This window comes from Microchirus variegatus, assembly GCF_963457635.1.
Source record: "Microchirus variegatus genome assembly, chromosome: 7".
In the NCBI taxonomy this organism is placed as follows: Eukaryota; Metazoa; Chordata; class Actinopteri; order Pleuronectiformes; family Soleidae; genus Microchirus; species Microchirus variegatus.
The window spans coordinates 20,311,632-20,331,900 of NC_139808.1; the positions used below are offsets into that span (position 1 = coordinate 20,311,632).

General features: G+C 40.2%; 1 protein-coding gene across 2 annotated transcripts in view; it reads left to right on the plus strand.

The window, feature by feature from the left end:
• The window catches only part of cpne5b (copine Vb), a gene marked incomplete at both ends in the record, with an annotated part of 168,184 nt that overhangs the window by 119,584 nt on the left and 28,331 nt on the right, over positions 1 to 20,269 (plus strand). For both annotated transcript variants that reach the window (XM_083892908.1, XM_083892907.1), the window contains 2 exons: positions 6,172 to 6,275; positions 9,606 to 9,710. In XM_083892908.1, the coding sequence (XP_083749034.1) occupies positions 6,172 to 6,275; positions 9,606 to 9,710 (209 nt within the window). The remainder of the gene's footprint in view (positions 1 to 6,171; positions 6,276 to 9,605; positions 9,711 to 20,269) is intronic.

Sequence of the window (20,269 nt, forward strand, 5' to 3'; positions counted from 1 at the left end):
CTGATGACATATCATGGTCATTTTACGGCTTTGATTCCTATATCCCCTTGAATTGATATATGGATGCCTTATTATTGTTGTTTTGTGTTTTTTATCCTTCTACTAATAGATTGAAGATGTTTCAATCTCAATATGAGTTCAGATAAAGGTTAAATTAGACGGGCCACACAGTGGTGCCCCACTGATGCCTCACTTCAAGAAGGCGAGCGGTTCAAATCCCAGTTCAAAGGCCAACAAACTGAATCTGATATCTACAATGTATCACCTGTATCACCCTATGTCAACCGGAACATATCGGGTGAGCAAGGATACAGCAGTTGAAAATGAATGAATAGATAGATTTAAAGAATTGACGCGTGTTTTGTGATAAACAGCTGGTAGAGAAAATGCAGACTCAGGATTATTTGTGAGGGAAAATTCCAGCAGCAAAGAAAGAAGCTGTGAAAATGAATCCCCCAGCATCTGCTGCCGGTCTTTGATTTATCTGATGTGTTTACTGTGTGTTTTTTTTATTTAATGGTATTTGTTATTTCTTTATGTCCACAATAGCTTACACACACACACACAAACAGGCACAAACACACACACACTGCAATAAAAGATGATCAACCACTGGGCATAAAGCATTTTATCAGCTGATGAATTGTTGCCAAGTTAATTATAATAGCATGTTCTAGTCATTAGTGAAGACCACAGCTGCTGCATGTGACTGCAGTCACATCTTTGTTTACTCTGTGGGGAGGGAGCCAGGTGATGTGACATGTTCATTTTCAATGTCATCATTTACTCCAGTTAGTTCTGAACAGAGAAAGTAAGAAGATGATGAATGGATCATGGGGATGTTTTCTTGCCCTACTTGTGTGAAATGAATGAATATTAATATTGCGTCTCGTCAGCTACTCCCACTGTAATGGCGCTTTTCCACTAGCTCTACTCTACACGGCACTGAGCGACACGGTTCAGTTGTTTTTCCACTACAAAAAAAGTACCTACTCAACGTGGGCGTGGTTATCACAACACGGCTACAACGCGGCTGCGCGAAACTGCTGTGACGTCTTATACGCGAGACACACACACACATAAACAATGGAGGACGTGGAGTCGTTCTGTTGCTCGGTCTGTGGCATTTGTTCACACACAGAAGAAAAGATCGCCAGAAAAGGCTACAGACGGCAAGAAGAAATACTGTGGAGGCGTACAGACAAGTTTGGGAAGTCATACAACATGAAACTGAAGATGAGATGTTACGACGAGGGTAAGCTAAATATAGTTGCTATCGCTAACTTATCTTAACTTTAACTCATGCAACATGTGTATGTAATACTCAATCATGTCTTGAATAAACCTGGCGTAATAGACGTTTTTTTTACAGCATATATTTCTTCAAATGAGATAGTAGGACAAACACAGGATTTACCAGTAACATTAATTAAGGTTCCACTCCAGAATTAACAGAGCTGTGTTTTTAAACAACAAAAAACTGCATACATATATTCTGAATGTGTTGCAGTAAAGTGAAATAATGATCCTCTATTGTCATTATAGCATTGCTCAAGCAACAAATCTAATGTTGGCCTTAGGCTTCTACATAGTACTGTACAAGTGTACAGCATAGTAGTGACTGAAAGCAATCTCTATTTTTGGTATTCTGGTATTAACGTAAGCATGCTGCATGTGTGTTTCAGATGGTTCTGTCGCTCCTGGAATGACTGTGATGTTCAGCTGGTGAAATCCATGGTGGTGACCTGCTGTGCTCTGCATAACCTGTGTGAAAATCATGGTGAGCCTTATGACACTGAATGAGATGCACACACAGCAGCAACAGTGGTTGAACCTGTAGTGGCAGTGGCACAGGGTGTAGAGGTGGGCAGAGATGCATGTGAGGGCCTGATGTGTCACTTGTTGTGAATTTGTAAAATGCTTTATTATTGTACTGTTTTTCACTGAATTATGAATAAAAGTTTGTACTTTCTGCAGAGATGTCTCCTTTTGTCTGTGTACGTTTTGTTTGTAAAGGCTGCCACAATTAACTGCAATAGCACCATTATGTCTGGTAACTCAAGTGTTTAAAAGTCATACATTTATGAAAATTTACCCACACGTCTTAACTATCAAAACACCACAGATGCATATTATTGTTTAACCGTTAACTCATCCTACCAGTGTAGATGAAAAAGAAATACGCATGACGTAATCGCATAAGTCACATTTTTTATTCAAACAAAAAAACACAGCAAATCAAATAAACTGTACATAGATGGTGGAGTCCTAGGACAGGAGGGAGGAAATAGGTCACATGCTCCTGCCACCTATTGCCTGGACAAGCTGCCCAATCACTCAAAGGAATGCGTGGTTGAACGCAGCACTCTCGTGGTGTGGCGGTCACGTTGTGTCCGGTTCCACTCCTGCTACTGAACATCATCCACGTGAAGCTCTGCTAGGACAGCTGTGTGCTTCTTTTTCTCTTCCCTCCATAACAATATAGAGAAGTAGAAAGGGGTTATTAATCAAACCATTAAGGAAATACACAAATGCTGTAAATCATGTTTATTATTTCTTACCAGTTGCACAGAGCTGTGGTCTGTGGCGAAGTTGGTGCCACCAACGACGAAGTAGCTGATGGCTCTGCTGGGGTGGATGAACACTCCTCACATATGGAATGGGATTCTTGAACAAAAGAATTGTACACATACACTGTAATTACACGCACAACAATATATGTATTCAGCCACAGACTGAAACACCCTGAATGTCTGAAGGAGCTTTATCGCAGGTCATTCCTCCCTGCAGCTGTTCAATCAATCAATCAATCTTTATTTGTATAGCCCACAGTTTACAAAACATAGTTTGTCTCACGGGACTTCACAGGGTTGGTAACATCCTCTGTCCTTAGACCTTCGACCAGGGTAAGGAAAAACTACCAGGGAAAAAACCCTTGTAACAGGGAAAAGGGTAGAAACCTTAGGGAGAACCACAGGTGAGGGATCCACTCCCTGGATGGACAGACGTGCAATAGATGTTACCCAAAAACATACAATACACAATGACAAAGAATAAAATGTGTAAAGTTAGCTCTCACTAGATAACACATAACCAGGCTCCTCATACCATGTGCAATATACTGTCATTTTACAAAAGTGCAATACAAACATATAATATCCCATGCTCATTCTTTGTCTATAATGTAAATATGCGGAGTTGTTGGAGTTGCCGTGGAAGCCGTGAGCGGACATCGACTCCCGGTAAGACCTGCTCGTTACGGGCGGCTCCGTCCAGCTCAATCTGTATTTTGTCGTCTCCGACTAAACACAGGACAGTCTGGACCTCGTTTTTGGACCATGAAATGTTCTGACGCAGAGTTGCCATGTCGAAGTATTCGCACGTTGCTATTTTTGGAAAAATTGTGGATTTGATTCCTGCATCCTGTGTCGCGCTCATGACGCACCCAGTGACGACACTTCTGGCCAATCAGTGGCCGGCAGTTTTGACCAATGAGCGGATAGTACCTGTGCCGCTGACTTGGCAGGTACTAAAAATAGTGCCTGGTTCCAGGTTCTACACTAGTGGAAACACTCGCTAAACTGTGTAGTGTCGCGCAGTGCCGCTGAGAGTCGGGCCGGTGGCAAAGCGCCATAACAGTGCCCACATCTCTCTGGCCTAAAGAAAGTAAGAAAGAAAGAAAAAGTCTCAAAACTGCAATTGACAAAATCATGACAAATGCTTTAATGCGTAAAGCATAATGCAAAAAACTTAGCTAATATAGTTAATGCAATGTATTGAGGTACAAATCAACTTCAGCTTCGGGCCCCATGCATGTTTGGGCCGGCCCTGAAGCTAGTGAATAACAATGCAGCCACATAACCTTCTGTAACGCACAGTGGATTATTAAAAGGCAAGAACATGTTTTAATCCCTGTATGTGACTTCAAACGAATACTAACGTAACTCATATTAACAACTATGAAAACTAGAAGGTTAATAATAGGTGAAGGGTGCTGGCATCACGTCATCATCTCAGACAACAACTGTGTCTGTTCCTCAAGGTGTCCAGTTATTCTCATGTCCTGCTCTCTTTTGGCCGCTAAATAATCATCTGTTTGTTGTTTTTGCGATGATGAGGTCTGCTAACGTTTAAGCTAATGCGTTAGCATAAAGAATGCTAGCTTAAATGCTATCTGTGTCGGTCTCTGTCTCTGTCTTTGTTAAGAAGTTCAGCCACAATTTAGTTATTCTGCGGTTTTACCTTGTCCATCTATATTCAACGGTTTACACACACAGGTCCACAGCATGAAAGATCCATATATTTACAAAAATGAAATGGAAATCAAATACAACAGAATACATAAAATATTCCACAGGGAATAATGTATACTGTACATTATCAGAACACAACACACATAATCCAGTCCACACCAATCAATATGTACACACTGCAGATGACATGAAGGTGCATAGATTGTAGTAATACAAGAATAAATCAATGCAGTGTTGTTTTTATTTGATCTTATTTACCCTGTATATTGTGTAAGTTTCCATGTGAAAAGAAATAATGTCTAATGGAGATAATGGTTTAATGTCCAGCAAACTGACTTAACAGTGAATTGAACTGTTAATTAAATAATCTGGTTAGACTGAAACATACACTGAACAAATATCTCCAATTTACATTTATTATGGAATATAATAGAACATTATCATCATTATTAATGCAAATTCTCTGACTAGCTTTTCTTTTCTTGAGTTGATTTTGCAATTTCCTCTACAATTAAACCTGAACCAGAACCAAGAAGAGGAATTTAAACTGATTAAGTATACACTGCAATCACAGTAATATGACATAAATGTGAAGTTACAGTCAACAGAAAACTACACAAGAATATACTGCTAAATCACAGGAATATACTGTATAGTACTGGAACCTTGAGGTTATAGTAACATACGGCACTTATAAAAAAAAGTACTGCTAAATCCCAGTTATAATAAGTATAAAATGATATAGATACAGTACTTAAAAATACACACTGTGAAGTAGCCAGTAATCGACTGTGAACGTGCAGTCAAATATCTTACAGTGTACTCTAAATCATGGTAATATGATGCTGCATTTGTAATGAACCTGGAATTTCCGTGTGGGAACTTCCCACTGACCTCAGATTTTGAGCCTGAAAACTCCAAGTTTTACAGTACAGTTTACATTAATGTAAATTAATTAATACACACATCAATGTGGTTTGTAGCCAGTCATTTTTACAGTGAAAAGAAACAATGTCTTAAATTGAGACGAACATTAGACTTCTCGTCTACAATCGATTACATCTCGTAAATAAACAGCCCTAAAAACTATTCGAAAAATTGAAAAAAAAAACCGAAAGCAGAATGTGCTTTCTTTGTATTTGACATTTCTCTGAGGGTGAAATGCACTGGAAGCATCTGATGCTCCCCAGATGCTTTGACAGGTATCGGAAGAAGTTAGTTTGACGACCATTCCTTGTGCTCGAATTAGACTTGGTAAGCAGCCGCCAGTGGTGTTGGCTGTGCTGCTGGTGGGCGGACGTTTGTACGATGGTTTGGGGTTACAATTCCTGCATACTGGAGCAGCAAGGCACACACGCACGCACGCACGCACACACGCACACACACACACACACACACACACACACACACACACACACACACACACACACACACACACACCAGTACTTGTGGACCATTAGGCCGTGTTGATAGATAAAGCTGGAGTGCATTGTCGGCTGACTGCCATAGTTCATAGAGAGCGTGTGAGCAGGTGACATTCACAGACTGAAACAACAGCATCGTCCTCACACAGATAACGATTGTATATTAAAAATAAGTTCTGATTCATCCCAGGAGCACATTTTTATCAGGTTAATGCGTGTTTGTGTCATGCGTGTACAGCATCTGTGCTTGAATGTAAGCAAATACAATAGAAAGTGGCCAGAATCACTGACCCACATATTACTCATTCATTCTGCTTTATCCTCCATGGGAATCTGCAGCCAATCCCAGCTGACAAGGGGTGAAATGTGGGGTACAGCCTGCACATGTCATCAGTCCATCACAGAGATTTACCATTTACTCTCACATTCACACTTATGGCCAATTCTATCTATTTGATTCATCTTCACGCGTCCATGTGTGTGTTTCTCTGCAGGACAGTGCCTTGATGCAGTTCTGTGCCAACAAGCTGGACAAGAAGGACTTCTTTGGGAAGTCGGACCCTTTCATGGTCTTCTACAGAAGCAACGAGGATGGAACGTGAGTGTTTGTTATCTTTTAAATATGGCAGGAGATGTTTTAAAGAAGCACAGCAGGTTATTTTTGGCACACATTGGAATACATGCAAATTACATCTTTAAGGCACACTGTTATATAAGAAGATGGAAGTGCATTGCATTCTCTTCAGGGAGGTCCTTTTTGCTGCTGTATGAAGCTAGATGAAGTAGATGTAATGTCATTTATGTAGCACTTATAAAACTTTGACAGAAAGCGAAATAGGAAACTGAAGGACAGAAAAAAATTTGGAAAATAAATAAAAAGCAAAAAATAGAACAAATAAAAGCAAATAAGAATGAAAATAGGATAAAAATAATAACTATAAAAAGTAAAAATTTAAAGCAATAAAACACAAAACACATGAGAAACTATTAAACGTGTGATGTCGCAAAAAGGCAAGTCTATAAACATGAAGATAAGAATAAAGTAAGGAAAGTGCTTTTTTAACAACGTGAAAATATATAAAGAATACATTCAATAAAAGGCAGAGATTTTGAAAACACCAGATAAAAGAGACAATTTTTAAAAAGAGCCAATGTAAAATAAATAAATGTCAAATTCCTTTTTATCAGATGCCTCTGTGAATTAACTGAAATATATCGACAGACCTTGCATACCTGATGTTTTTGGGGAAGGTATTCAACAATGTTGGTGCATAGAAGGTAAAAAGCAGCTTCTCTGTTTTTGTGTGGGATAAAAAAAAAGAAAAAAAACAGCTTTCAAAAGTGGAAGTTACCAGACGTTACCAGCTGTCAGCTGTCAGTCGTCAATCACACTGGTGTCCACACGCATTTCTGCTTCATCCATTTCCATCTAAATTGGAACATAATTCACAAAATTGACATCATGTTCTATTGAAGACATGAAACTAACAAATGACACTGACGTTGTGAAGTAGAACTCACTTTCCTCACTAATTCTATTCAAACTGACTTCTTTTTTTTGCAACCAGTGGAGTCACTGTCAAGTGGCTTTTTCTATTTTATAGAAATGGTTTTCTCCCACAATCCAAAAACATGCAGATTGGGGTATTTGGCAAATTGGACACTCTACGATGCTTGTTGTGTCCCTGTGATGGACTGGTGACCTGTCCAGGGTGGCCCCCGCCTTTCGCCCTTTGTCATCTAGGATTGACACCAGTGACCATCATGTGGAGGATAAAGCAGTAGAATATAGAAGGATGGTCTACAGTTCTGACACAAAAATGACATAATAATATCAAGGATGTTTCATTGATTCTCTCTTGAGCTCTTTACCAACAAACTTCTGTGTTGGTTTTCACTTCAAGGCAATGGTCATTACATTTTGGAGCAGAAAGCACATGGCTAATTTGGGAGCAAATGAGTAATAGATGCTCATGTTCCCATTGAGTAAACGTCAACCTGTCCTCCAACTGAAATTTTAGTTTTGGTCAACCCCTGAATACGACCCATAGGTATGTTTTTAGCGCACCACTATTTTTCAACTCAAGTAAGTCAGGTTAGGGTTAGTATTGTATGTACGTGGGAATGTATGAGTCAAACCCATGTCAGTCACACCAAAGTACAAAGCTTTAACCACTCAGCTAACTGCCTGTGGAAGCATAATTAAAGCTTCTTGTTGACGATACACCCAAGGTACTAGATTGCCTTTAAGTGTTTACCTCCTCACCCAATAAACCTGAAGAATACAACCACTTCTTATATTCAGTGCATGCCATTAGGCCATCAGACCTGAGTGTTCTTGCTAGATGATAAGGTATTAAAAAGATCCGAGATGTGAGAAGGTGCTATATTATTTAGAGCTTTGTGTGAGAGTTACAGAGCCTTAAGGCCACATTATACTTCTCCAACTGCGTAATGCGTTATTCGACCACGGAGACACCTCGAGCCTTCATACTTCTGCTTCGTGGTGACGGATACGCGCTGCAATTTCCCGCCCGACCAGTAGGGGTCGCTGCGCAAGGTTGTTATGCTTCTGGCTACAGTGAGCAATGGCGTCCGAGAGAGAAAGACTGTTGTTGTTGAAACAGTGGCCATTTCTCACTTTTCTGTGTCATGGAACGCAGTTTTAAGATAATTTGAGGCGAGAAATTGGCCATTTAGAGTCTAAACATGTGCTGTGTGTGTTAAGATATGACGTATTTATAGTTTGGCAGCGACGTTCTCGGCGGGGATCAGCTCCGCCTCTGTGGACGCTCGGTGCGCACTGTGAGCCGGCACAGAGCAGTGTTATCTCGGCCTGTCCTGAGGACCAATCGCAGCTCTTGCCGTCTCCGTTGTCCCTTGACAGAGTGACGGACGCTTAAAAAATATTTTGTGCAGACGGAGACGACGCAGAGGCTCTCTGACAGGCTCTCCGTCGACGCAGAGGACTGTGTAACTTACGCAGAGCACTTTAGGCAGGAGTATAAATTGGGCTTTAAGGTCAAAAAAGAAGAGCCAGTGCAGGGAGGCTAAAACAGGAGTCCTGTTCTGCCTTTGTAAAAACGAGGAATGGGGGGAGGGGACTAATCTGCATTTTCAATCAACAACAAAAAAAAAAAAAAAAAACACTGTCAGTTTCTGAGGTGGTTCATGTGGGGAAACATAGCTCTCTCTCATCTCTCCCCACTTTCCCAAAGTGCTGTTCTGCCTCCCAAGGGGCTCAGCAATTGTGGCAGCGTCAGCCCAATCTAGCAGGGGATACTTTAGCAAGTGCTTTATTAGCCATCTTGTAGCTTTTCTCATTATTTTTATTCATACATAACAGGGTAGGAAATGGATCCCCACAAAGTGCCATTGGTGACAGACGAGGGGGGGTTCACGCGAAAAAGCCTGTGAGGGTAATAGACACACAGAGATTTTAAAAGCCTTGAGGCTTTTAGTGGAGCACAAGTAATCCAAGGCTTTGCATAAAAAAGGTGTGATATGCATTGTTGCACTCGCGGAGGGTTATTTGGTGGCATTTGATGGGAATTTGTGTGGATCTGCTCTGCGAAGCATTTCAGATGTCACACAAATCCATTTGCATATTGTTCAAACACTTGTGGTCAAGGGGACGGATTTGAAAGCCAGGCTGAATTATGAAACTGTTCTCTGGTCTAAACCACAAATAGCTGGGATACAGGCCAAGCGGTAAACAAAGCTGGGTACAGCCTTGTTTAAAGCAGCTCTCCTGTCACTGTAGGATTTGACACTGTCTTTCCTGTTGCCTCCATCTCTTTTGTGTCGTGCACCTTTCTTCATTTGCATATAAATTTCTACCATCGTGGCTTCTGTGATTGACAAATAATACACAATTTTCCTTCTCTGTTTTTTCCTAACATGCCTCCTCCTCCTCCTCCACCTCCAGGTTTACTATCTGCCATAAAACAGAGGTGGTGAAGAACACATTAAATCCTGTGTGGCAGCCTTTCACGATCCCGGTGCGAGCACTTTGCAACGGGGACTTTGACAGGTACGATTGAACTTCCTCCTGTTCTTTGCACCTGCTGATCCTGGCAGCTCCTCTTTATCCTTCTTCCACTGGACTTGACTGCCCACATCCGTCCAATTGCTACTTTATCACACACAAATGCTTACACACACACACCATGTGTGTGTTTGTCTCATTGACACCGTCTGCTGTAATTGATTTCCACTGGCTCAATCTTCCGATTGCCTTCATGGGTCTAACCAGACTCTGACTGACAAACGGCATACTGATGACAGCCATTACTACAACCTGAGCGTCGACAAGCTTAACCAGCTGAAATCAATACCTGCTCAGCATGCTGCAGTGTTAAGCACCCCATTCTCCTTACCATTCCATTATTTAAAACCAACTGTGTTTGTAGGACATTGCTCAGGATGGATTTTTTTGACAGAAAAGCACAGGTCAGACAACGTCTAATCTATTCTGACCTTGTGCTGTTTCCAAGATCACCGTCACCATCTATCACACTGGAATAAACCAACTGGTACGAATGGCGCCATTGAAACACTTCAAATCCAGACAATACATTGTCATTGTTTATTTGATAGGGACAGATACAGTACACATAAACCTCTTTTCCACTAGCGCGGCACAACTCGCCTCAGCACGACGCGGTTATTTTTTGTTTCCTTTAGCGATAGTACCGTGTACCTGATCTAAAATCTCAATATTTAATAGAGGAGTCTGACGTATTTAGTGACAGCACTGCTGATCGTAAGCAACCAAACCTTATAGAGGCGAGCTAGGAACATGTAGTGGAAATGTGTCAATAGAGAGTCTAAAAATATGACCTTGTCAGGACCAGGAAGAACATCGTTTTTGAGGAACTGGTTAAGTTTAAGGCTACAATTTGAATTGGTTTGATTAAAGTTAAGGTGAGGGATAATGCTTTGTTTAGGCTGTGCAAAAGGACGGATGTCAGTGCAGTGTCCTTAGAAGAAAAGCTGCTCAAACGTGTGTGTGTGTGTGTGTGTGTGTGTGTGTGTTTCTGCCTCTCCTATTTTCATCTCTCTGTCTCCATTTCCATCCTGTCTTATTTGTGTGCTGTCAAATTATAATTACCAAGAATGCAGAGAACCTGTTTGTGCTAAGGAAACTGAGATAAAAAACTGAGATTAATCCCAGACAGACAGACAGGGACAGAGCTGCCTCAAGAGATGTTTTGATACTGAGGAATTATAAGGTGAAACTGTGTGAACTGGCCAATCACACATGAACACAAGACGGGTTCACTACCCTGTCAGAACCAATCATACACTGGGGACTGAGCTGGGCTTTAAAGGCAATTCATGAAATCCTCCAGTGCAAAGCGTGCACACACACACACACACACACACACACACACCCTCACACAAAAGGAGAGTATAATTAAATATGACAAGCCACTAGCTGAAACAGCCTGAAATGCTTCAAGACTTGAAATATCACCAAGGCAGCACCATAAACAGGTTATATTGCTGGTGCATGGGTGAGGTATAAACTTCATGTGTCAGCTTCTGCTTTGTTTGTTGTGTTCATATTCCTGTGAGGGAAGAGTGGGATGGTTTGCCTGTCTATCTTTTTAATTATATAGTTCTCCAGATCCAGAAAAAATGTTTTTTTCTCAAACTCCCCAATGCTACATTATCATCATCACCCGAGCTGCGTCCGCGCAACAACCGCAGCTCCTGAGGCTGTCAGTGCTTTCAATCAATGTAATTACTGTTTACATCCATCAAGTGAAGGAAAGCCTGCATGCAGGGATTTGAAAAGTATTAATGCTGTGCCCCATAAGTATTACAACTTTTAAAAATCAGTTTTCTCAATCAAAATGTGTGTCAAGGGCTGAATCTCAGGGCCCGTAAATAAGAGGGGGAGTTTAGGAAATACCTATACTAAAAACCTCCTTGTGTTTTCCTGTATTCCAAGAGCCAATTCCAATTCCTATCTCAACCCTCAATCTTAACCCTCAAGCTCAACCCTTAAACTTAACTGGCCCTCAAAACCAAGTGGTGAGGGTTATTTTGTCACTTAGAAATGGGACACCCCTTAAATGCAGATACGTCTTCAGCGAAAGCTCTGCGTCCAGTCTGTCAACTCCAAAAAAGAAGAAGAAGAACACATTTACATTTTGCTATTGAAGCCATGGAGAAGACCCATTTTTGGAGTGACACAGATACGAGAACCACATCTCATTGCCCATCTCGTTGTTCGCTGTTTATTTTCTGTGACGTAACGGTCAACAGGAAACTGATTCAATATTATATGTATTAGTTTATAGAGAGTTACAGCGCCACCTACTGAGGTGGAGTCAGGTGGCCAACATGTTCTCCTCTGCATGTATACTAGGACTCAGCAAACACACAGGCTTTGGAGTCCGTTTAAAACCTTTTACCAACAATAAGGGAAAAAAATGTGTTTTTTATAGACTGACACACACACCTGTCATATGTACTGTGACATGTTCACCATGGTCACGTCAAGTCTTTGCTGAACCTTGATGGAAAAAAGTGCTATGAGGCATGTCTGGCAACTTGTTCAGAGTAGATACGTCAGTATCCCAGTCAGCATGTCTATGTGGGCTTACAGTTAGGCCCATAAATATTTGGACATCGACACAGTTCTCTTTATTTTGGCTCTATACACCACTACAATGGATTTGAAATGAAACGAACAAGATGTGCTTTAACTGCACACTTTCAGCTTTAATTTGAGCTTATTTACATCCAAATCAAGTGGACTGTAAAGGAAATACAACACTTTCTATATGTGCCTCCCACTTTTTAGGGGACCAAAAGTAATTGGACAAACTAAACAATCATAAATCAAACTTTCATTGTTTAATACTTGGTTACAAATCCTTTGCAGTCAATTACAGCCTGAAGTCTGAAGGCATAGACATCACCAGACACTGGGTTTCATCCCTGGTGATGCTCTGTCAGGCCTCTACTGACACGGTCTTCAGTTCCTGCTTGTTCTTGGGGCATTTTCCCTTCATTTTGGTCTCCAGCAAGTGAAATGCATGCTCAATCAGATTCAGGTCAGGTGACTGACTGATAACATTCCATATTTGCCTTAAAAAACTCTTTGGTTGCTTTTGCAGTTTGCTTTGGGTCATTGTCCATCTGCACTATGAAGCGCCGTCCAATGAGTTCTGAAGCATTTGGCTGAATATGAGCAGATAATATTGCTGGAAACACTTCAGAATTCATCCTGCTTTTGTCAGCAGTTACATCATCAATAAACACAAGGGAACCAGTTCCATTGGCAGCCATACATGTCCACACCATGACAATACCACCACCATGCTTCACTGATGAGGTGGTATGTTGTGGATCATGAGCAGTTCCTTTCCTTCTCCACACTCTTCTCTTCCCATCACTGTGGTACAAGTTGATCTTGGTCTCTTCTGTCCAGAGGATGTTCTTCCAGAATTATAACGGCTTTTTTAGGTGTTGTTTGGCAAATTCAAATCTTGTCTTCCTGTTTTTGAGGCTCACCAATGGTTTGCATCTTGTGGTGAACCCTCTGTATTCACTCTGGTGAAGTCTTCTTTTGATTGTTGACTTTGAAACACAAACACCTACCTCCAGGAGAGTGTTTTTGATCTGGCCAACTGTTGTGAAGGGCTTTTTCTTCACCAGGGAAATAATTATTCTGTCGTCCACCACAGTGGTTTTCTGTGGTCTTCCAGGTCCTTTGGTGTTGCTGAGCTCACTGGTGCTTTCTTTCTTTTTAAGAATGTTCCAAACAGTTGATTTGGCCACACCTAATGTTTTTGCTATTTCTCTGATGGGTTTGTTTTGATTTTTCAGCCTATTGATGGCTTCTTCCCTGACAGTGACAGCTCATTGGATCTCATATAGAAAGTTAACAGCAACATATTCAAAATGCAAATGTCACTCCTGGAATCAACTCCAGAACTTTTACCTGTGTCATTGAAGATGAAATAATGAAGGAATAGCCCACAATTGTCCATGAAATAGCTTTTCAGTCAATTGTCCAATTACTTTTGGTCCCCTAAAAAGTGGGAGGCACATATAGGAAGTATTCCTTTTCCTACACTGTTCACTTGATTTGGATGTAAATACCTTCAAATTAAAGCTGAAAGTGTGCAGTTAAAGCACATCTTGTTCGTTTCATTTCAAATCCATTGTAGTGGTGTATAGAGCCAAAATAAAGAGAACTGTCGATGTCCAAATATTTATGGGCCTAACTGTATATTCGGGCTGAGAGTATGGGTCCTAAGCAGGTTTGTCTGTGGTTTCCATGGTGGCTCCACCAGTGTTTGCCCACTTCAAGCCCATGTCCACTTATTACCCTTTCCATGCTACCTGGGTACTAAGTGGTTACAAAGTGGTCATCGTGTTAAAGTGGGCATATTGTGCAGGTTCCATATGGTTTCAGTAACATGGGCCAAACACGGTTTGCAAACCATGGACAAACCCGCTGAGGACCCATATTGTCAGCCCAAATATAAGCCTTATGGAGCCCACATGGACATGCTGACTGGGAAATATAAAAAAAAAAAAACTGTGTGTTCTCCTCATTTATTCTGGTTTTATATGAACTCCCAGAGAACATGGTGATTTCTCACTGTTGTATCTACAGTGTATGGAGAGGGGACAGTGCCATGTGGCACCAACAGCTCATTATCTCTTTGGCACTAAAGCTGCTCTCTCATATCAAGTCCAGCACATGTTGGATGAGGCACCGAGGCACCTCTCACTGATGAGAGCACTAGGCTGCACAAGTATGTCATTGGATGACCTGCTGGTGATTTACTTTGCTCTAATTAAAACAGCGCCTGCATTTGGACGCATTTCTCTTGTTTGAAACATCAAAGGCCAAAAGGAGAAGCTAATTAACAGTAGTTTTTTTTTTTTTTAATTTGTATAATTTCTTACATTACAGCTCCTACAGTTGCCTGTTTTAAAACTGTGGTAGACTGATAGATGTTTATTTTTTGATGTTATTTTCTCGCATAGAAAATATGTCAAACTGTCAAAGTGCAAGGGGAATTTCAGTTTTCACAGCATCTTTGATAAAACTTAAAGCAAAAAGTCAACAAAAGAGGCATAAACAAAGGCCAGATGGAGCAAAGTAACTTAAACACAAGGACTAGGAACACAACACAGAGGAGCAGGGAAGCAAAAACATAAAGCAGAGCAGAAGAATTTGGAACAACAGTTAAACAAACCAAGAGACTGAAGAGCACAGAGACTAAATACACCAGGGAGATATGGGGATAATGGCACACAGGTGAAACTCTGAAGACACAGGTGGAACACATCAGGGCAGAGCAGGCAATCACAGTGGAGCAGAAAAGAGGAAACACACAGGGGTTTAAACTCACTGAGAGAAGAAACTAGCAAACACATAAAATAGTGAAACACACAGGGAGACGAAATAAGACAAACACATTCAAATAAACACACAAACGTTTTTACCGGATATTAGAAACATTAAATGATGTTATTGTCATTGCACCTTTCTAGATTGAGAAGATACATTCTTTCATTGCAGCTGTTTTTAATTCATCAAAATAACAAATCGCCGAACCTTTCTTCTTGCTGAATGTGTTTTTAACTTTAAGAGTGAGTTCGTAATAGGTAATGACACAAATATGTAAAATAAGTAAAAAAATAAGATATAAACAAATACATTTTTTGATTTAGTTTATGTTTATTTCAACATAATGTGCTTCTCAAAAAATACACAACTGCAATGCAACAAATAGATGTGCTCTAGATAGATAGATAGATAGATAGATAGATAGATAGATAGATAGATAGATAGATAGATAGATAGATAGATAGATAGATAGATAGATAGATAGATAGATAGATAGATAGATAGATAGATAGATAGATTCCACAGTCGTATCATTTCATATTTATACAATAGTTACTCAGGAATCAAACCCTGAATTTTTTAAAGAATCTTGCAAACTCAGACTAGGTTAAAAACACCACTTGCTTGGTGTCAGAGCATTGCTTTGATTAGGCAGACTGTCCTCCAAGTGACCAAGATCCTTTTGAATCCCCAGTGACAGCAAGCAGCTGAGATATCTACAAAGCTGTCTCTCTATGTGATCATGCTCTCTCCTCAGGGAGGAACAGACAAGGTTTTTAGCAAAGGAGAAAGAGGAAGTACGGAAAATAATAGGAGAGATGGCGCGAAGGAGAAGTGATAGAGAGAAGAATAGCAGATAACGGGCAGCAAAGGAACGTGTACTTACAGTGTAACAGCAGGGTGGATAAAAATACAGAAATCCAATATGTCAAAGGCCCAGTTCCACATGAGTAAGTCAAGGAAAGGAGCACAGTGGAGAGTGGAGTTAGACAAGAGAAACAGGAGACACTTAAAAGCTGGAACACTGTACATTCTGCCAATGCAGTTTAGCCTATTTGGAAAAAAACACAGGCAGCACTAAAATAACAGAACTCAGGAGCAATGTGTCCTAGTGGCAGTGGATCTTAATGAGGCCAATTACCCAGTGGCCTCTCTTATTAAAAAAAAAGAAAAAAAAAGACGAGAACGAAGATTTCCTCGTTGTTGTTCTTTTTTATCTTCAGACTTTATCCGTACAAGTTCTGAATCAAGAGTTAAACTCCTCCTATAAAAAAAGACGAGAGTGAATCAAGTATAGTCTGATCATTTTGTATATGATATTGATGTTGCTTTCAAACTAGTGCAGTGTTACCCTGTCCTTGTCCTGGAGACCCACTGTCCTGTATGTTTGAGATGTTTCCCTGCTTCAACACGCCTGATTCAAATAGTCAGTGCATCAACAGGCTCTGCAAAAGCCTGGTAACGACCCATTTATTTGAATCAGGTGTCCTGGAGTCGGAAACATCTAAGGCCACGTCCAGACGGAAACAACGCGAAACAGAAACAATCTTTTTCTTTGCCGTTTTCAAAAAGTTCCCCATAAAGATGGCAGCGTTTCAGGAAACATCTCCGTCCACATTAAACCTCCTGAAACGACTCAAAAAGCTGTACACATGCCAGGGCTGTAATTTGTGCTGTAACTTTCCACCAAAAACAAAAAAGAAGACGTCAACAATACAGATATAATAACAAACAGAGACAGAATGAATCGAGCCAGGGGAAAAAAAGGAAAATAATGTCTGTTTGTTTCCGTTTATGATTAGTGCCGTTTCCGTGTGTAGTGACTTTACAGACCCTTGGCAACTTTTTTTTTCTTTTGTAAAAAAGCGTCTAGCGACAAATCCAACTGTGTTGTATTTACTGTGGATGGAGCCACACACACAGAGTGCACATAAACACAAACACTCACAGATAAGAACAAGCTGTGGATGTACAGCCGAAAAAATCACTGATCTATATGGTTCTTCAAGTAAAAATAGGTTTTGTTTTCTCTCTTCTCACTTTATTTTACGATTCAACGCCCTTTTCACCTCTGTGTGTGAAATCTCTCAAGACAGGACGTGCGTCTTTACAGACTGGCTTTACTTTTCATTGACAATAGTTTGTAACTCTGTCAAACAATCGCCAAAGACAAGACAAAAAACACACACACACAAATGCAGGTCCCTGCAGCTATCCTTTTATGGACAATCCATTCATTTGGAGAGTCTATACCAGGGGTCTGCAACATTTAGGATGAAAAGAGCCATTTTTGTCATCACTCCACCAAAATAAAATTCATTTGGAGCCGCAAAAAAAACCACACAGGATGAAGATAATAACTCTCTCTTTCATTTATGACATTTAAGAACTGTTCAGTTTATACCCAACCTCTAGACCCCGTAGACCTGGTTCTTCCATTGTTTCATTGTTTGTGGCTCAAGAAAACAGTATGTGGATCCAAAGATGGACAGGACACATCCAAACATGTACTGAATATTGCATTTTACATCGACGTTGGATGTGATGCACAAGATATTAAAACACTTTTATTTGTCGCCTTGATCTCTAAAGCTACAAGGAGCCACTGCAGAGTGACTGAAAAGCCGCAGGTTGCAGACCCCTGGTCTATACAAACCATTATCCCAAAACCTTAACCAGAGCCACAATACTGTATATAGGTGGTACCTGGCACATCTGTTAAATCCAGAAGAAGATCCAGACTGGATCAAAACGTTCATCCTCAAATAATCGTTTGTGTTCATAGAAAGAGCAGAGGCTTCCTTCGTTTTGCACTTTGCGTAAGTGTTAGGACATTTGAAATCATCTCCATGTGTCTCCATACATATTTAACACATCCATGTGTTCCCTGGTATCAGTATGTATGTATCTTTTTTTTTTATTTTTCATTAAAAAAAAGCTTGACTGACATTTTTTCTATCTGCCTCCGTGGTAACATATCACAGAAAGGTCTGTGTAATTGGAGGTGAAGATTCTTTCAACAGCAAATTCAGTCCCTCAATTATACGCACCTCCATTACTGATGAGTGTTCATTAAAGGGGCCTTTGCTGGAGACATCTGTGACAGATTAGTTTTCAAGTGTATATTGTTCTGAGAGTTTGAGGGGCCTCTCAAGGATCAGACTCCTCTGATACAGCTTTATGTTCCGATGTGAAATAAAAAGACAGTAAAAGCTAATCTGATGTCAGCGTACAGATCCTTATGGTCCACTACAACTGCACCACTCAGAGCTATATAATACGTTTAATTCCTGCATATAGATAATTAAGTGGAGGGATAGGTACATGTCTTCAGTTTTGTCATTATATATCTGTCTTCTCCCCGTGTATTTTCTTCTTCCTATGCAGCGAGATGACAAGCGTGTTTCCGCTCGCTCGCAGCCTTGAAGATAAGCTCAAAAGAACAAATTGTCACGGTGGAGCGGCAGGTTCTATGTTGCACGGAGGAAGTCGCTTATTTCAGGCGTCTTTCAATTCCTTAGTGACAGGGAAGAGTCTCTGTTGTGCTGCTTGCTTCTGTTTTCTTTGGATCTGGGGTGGTGTCAGTTCCTGTGTTAGATGGAGTTGGAAGAGTGGGGAGACATGGGCGGTGAGATCAACGTGACTCAGGAATGAAAGTCACGTCAACAAAATAAAGTTTTTCCCTCTCTCGTTTTAATCCACATGGAATCTAAACATATAGCAAGAGCAGGAATAAACTTAACTCTGTGGAACAGCCCTGGAAAAATGGAAATCACAGCCTGGCTTAGAGCAACTTGTGCAAACATAACTGATGGAGCCACTGCTACTGCACAACTGAGGCTCAACAACAAGGTGTAGGATGTGTTTGATTGACACACTTTGTTTTCGGAGCTTTTTAGACCCATTTTTAGACCCTTCAAAGGTCTTTGTAATAAGTGCAATAATTGTTTACATTACATGTCCAACAAGTACTTAAGAACTCATCCAAGACCTTAGTTTTGTTCTGTGAAGACTGTCTCTTGTGAAGACTGCAAGTGAAAAGTCTGCATTTAAAATGGCTTTGAATACACAGCCTTTGTTAGACCTTGACAATTGACACAACACTGATTAAGGAACATGAATACAAACCAAACACTTGTTGTTGACTAGAAAACTCCAGAGGGCTTCATTATGCAGCGTGACAGACAACAGGAAGCTACACACTTTTATTTAAATGGCTGTTGATTGGTAGGACAAAATTACATAACATATCCTTCTTTGCTTACAAGACTCCTGTGTAAGATTCCACTGTAAATCTTGAAGTCGAGATAGAATTGTAAGAGAGAGTTGGACCTTTTTTGTTTCAGGCCAACATATTCTACTCTCTGTGTTGGATTTGTTTGGATTTATGTTTGTATCCTATACATACACACTAAGAAATCAAAGTACGAGACTGTACCTTTTCCTGTCGCTCCAGTTGTACCCCATCTGGGTACAAGCGCTGTACCTTTCTCAGAAAGTGCAGAAATGTTTCTTTAGAGGTACAAACAAGCAGCTACACATTTTAAAGGTACAGTACTGGAGCGACAAAGCAGTCGTCCCTTTTTAGGTACAGTCTCGTACTTTGATTTCTTAGTGTGTACTTGCATGGATGAGACGAAAACGCAGCAAACAGTCCATCAAAATAACTGGACAGCAGCTGTTCTCTTTCTCTTTATGTATGTATGCAAATCATGTATATTGTGTATAATATACTGAAACAGACAAAACACAAGAGAATATCACACAAAAACATAAACAAACTCACCAGCATTGGGGGAAAAAAACACAGGAACAAAATAATCTTTTCAAATTATAAAGACCCAAATCAACAATCATAACATTTAAGATAGAAAACAATGGCTGCCATAACTCTTCAAAAATGTAAATTGTGAGATGATTCATTCTTCCAAAAGAGACTAAATAGGAAAACTTTGGCAAGATTATTAAAAGTCTACTTTTATATCAATTTTAAAAATGTTCCATATAACTGAATACAGGGCTTTCAATTGAATTATATATGTTTTACTCATTTAGTAAAGAAATGAATTATAATCCAAAACGTGTTTTTCTTCAGTTCCAAAGAATTAGGATTTATCTTTGTGCATCTTTACTGAAGTGAGATATACATTGTGAGAAATGTAAATGTAATTAGCTTGGAGCTTTTGATCTTTTGAGAAGATATACAG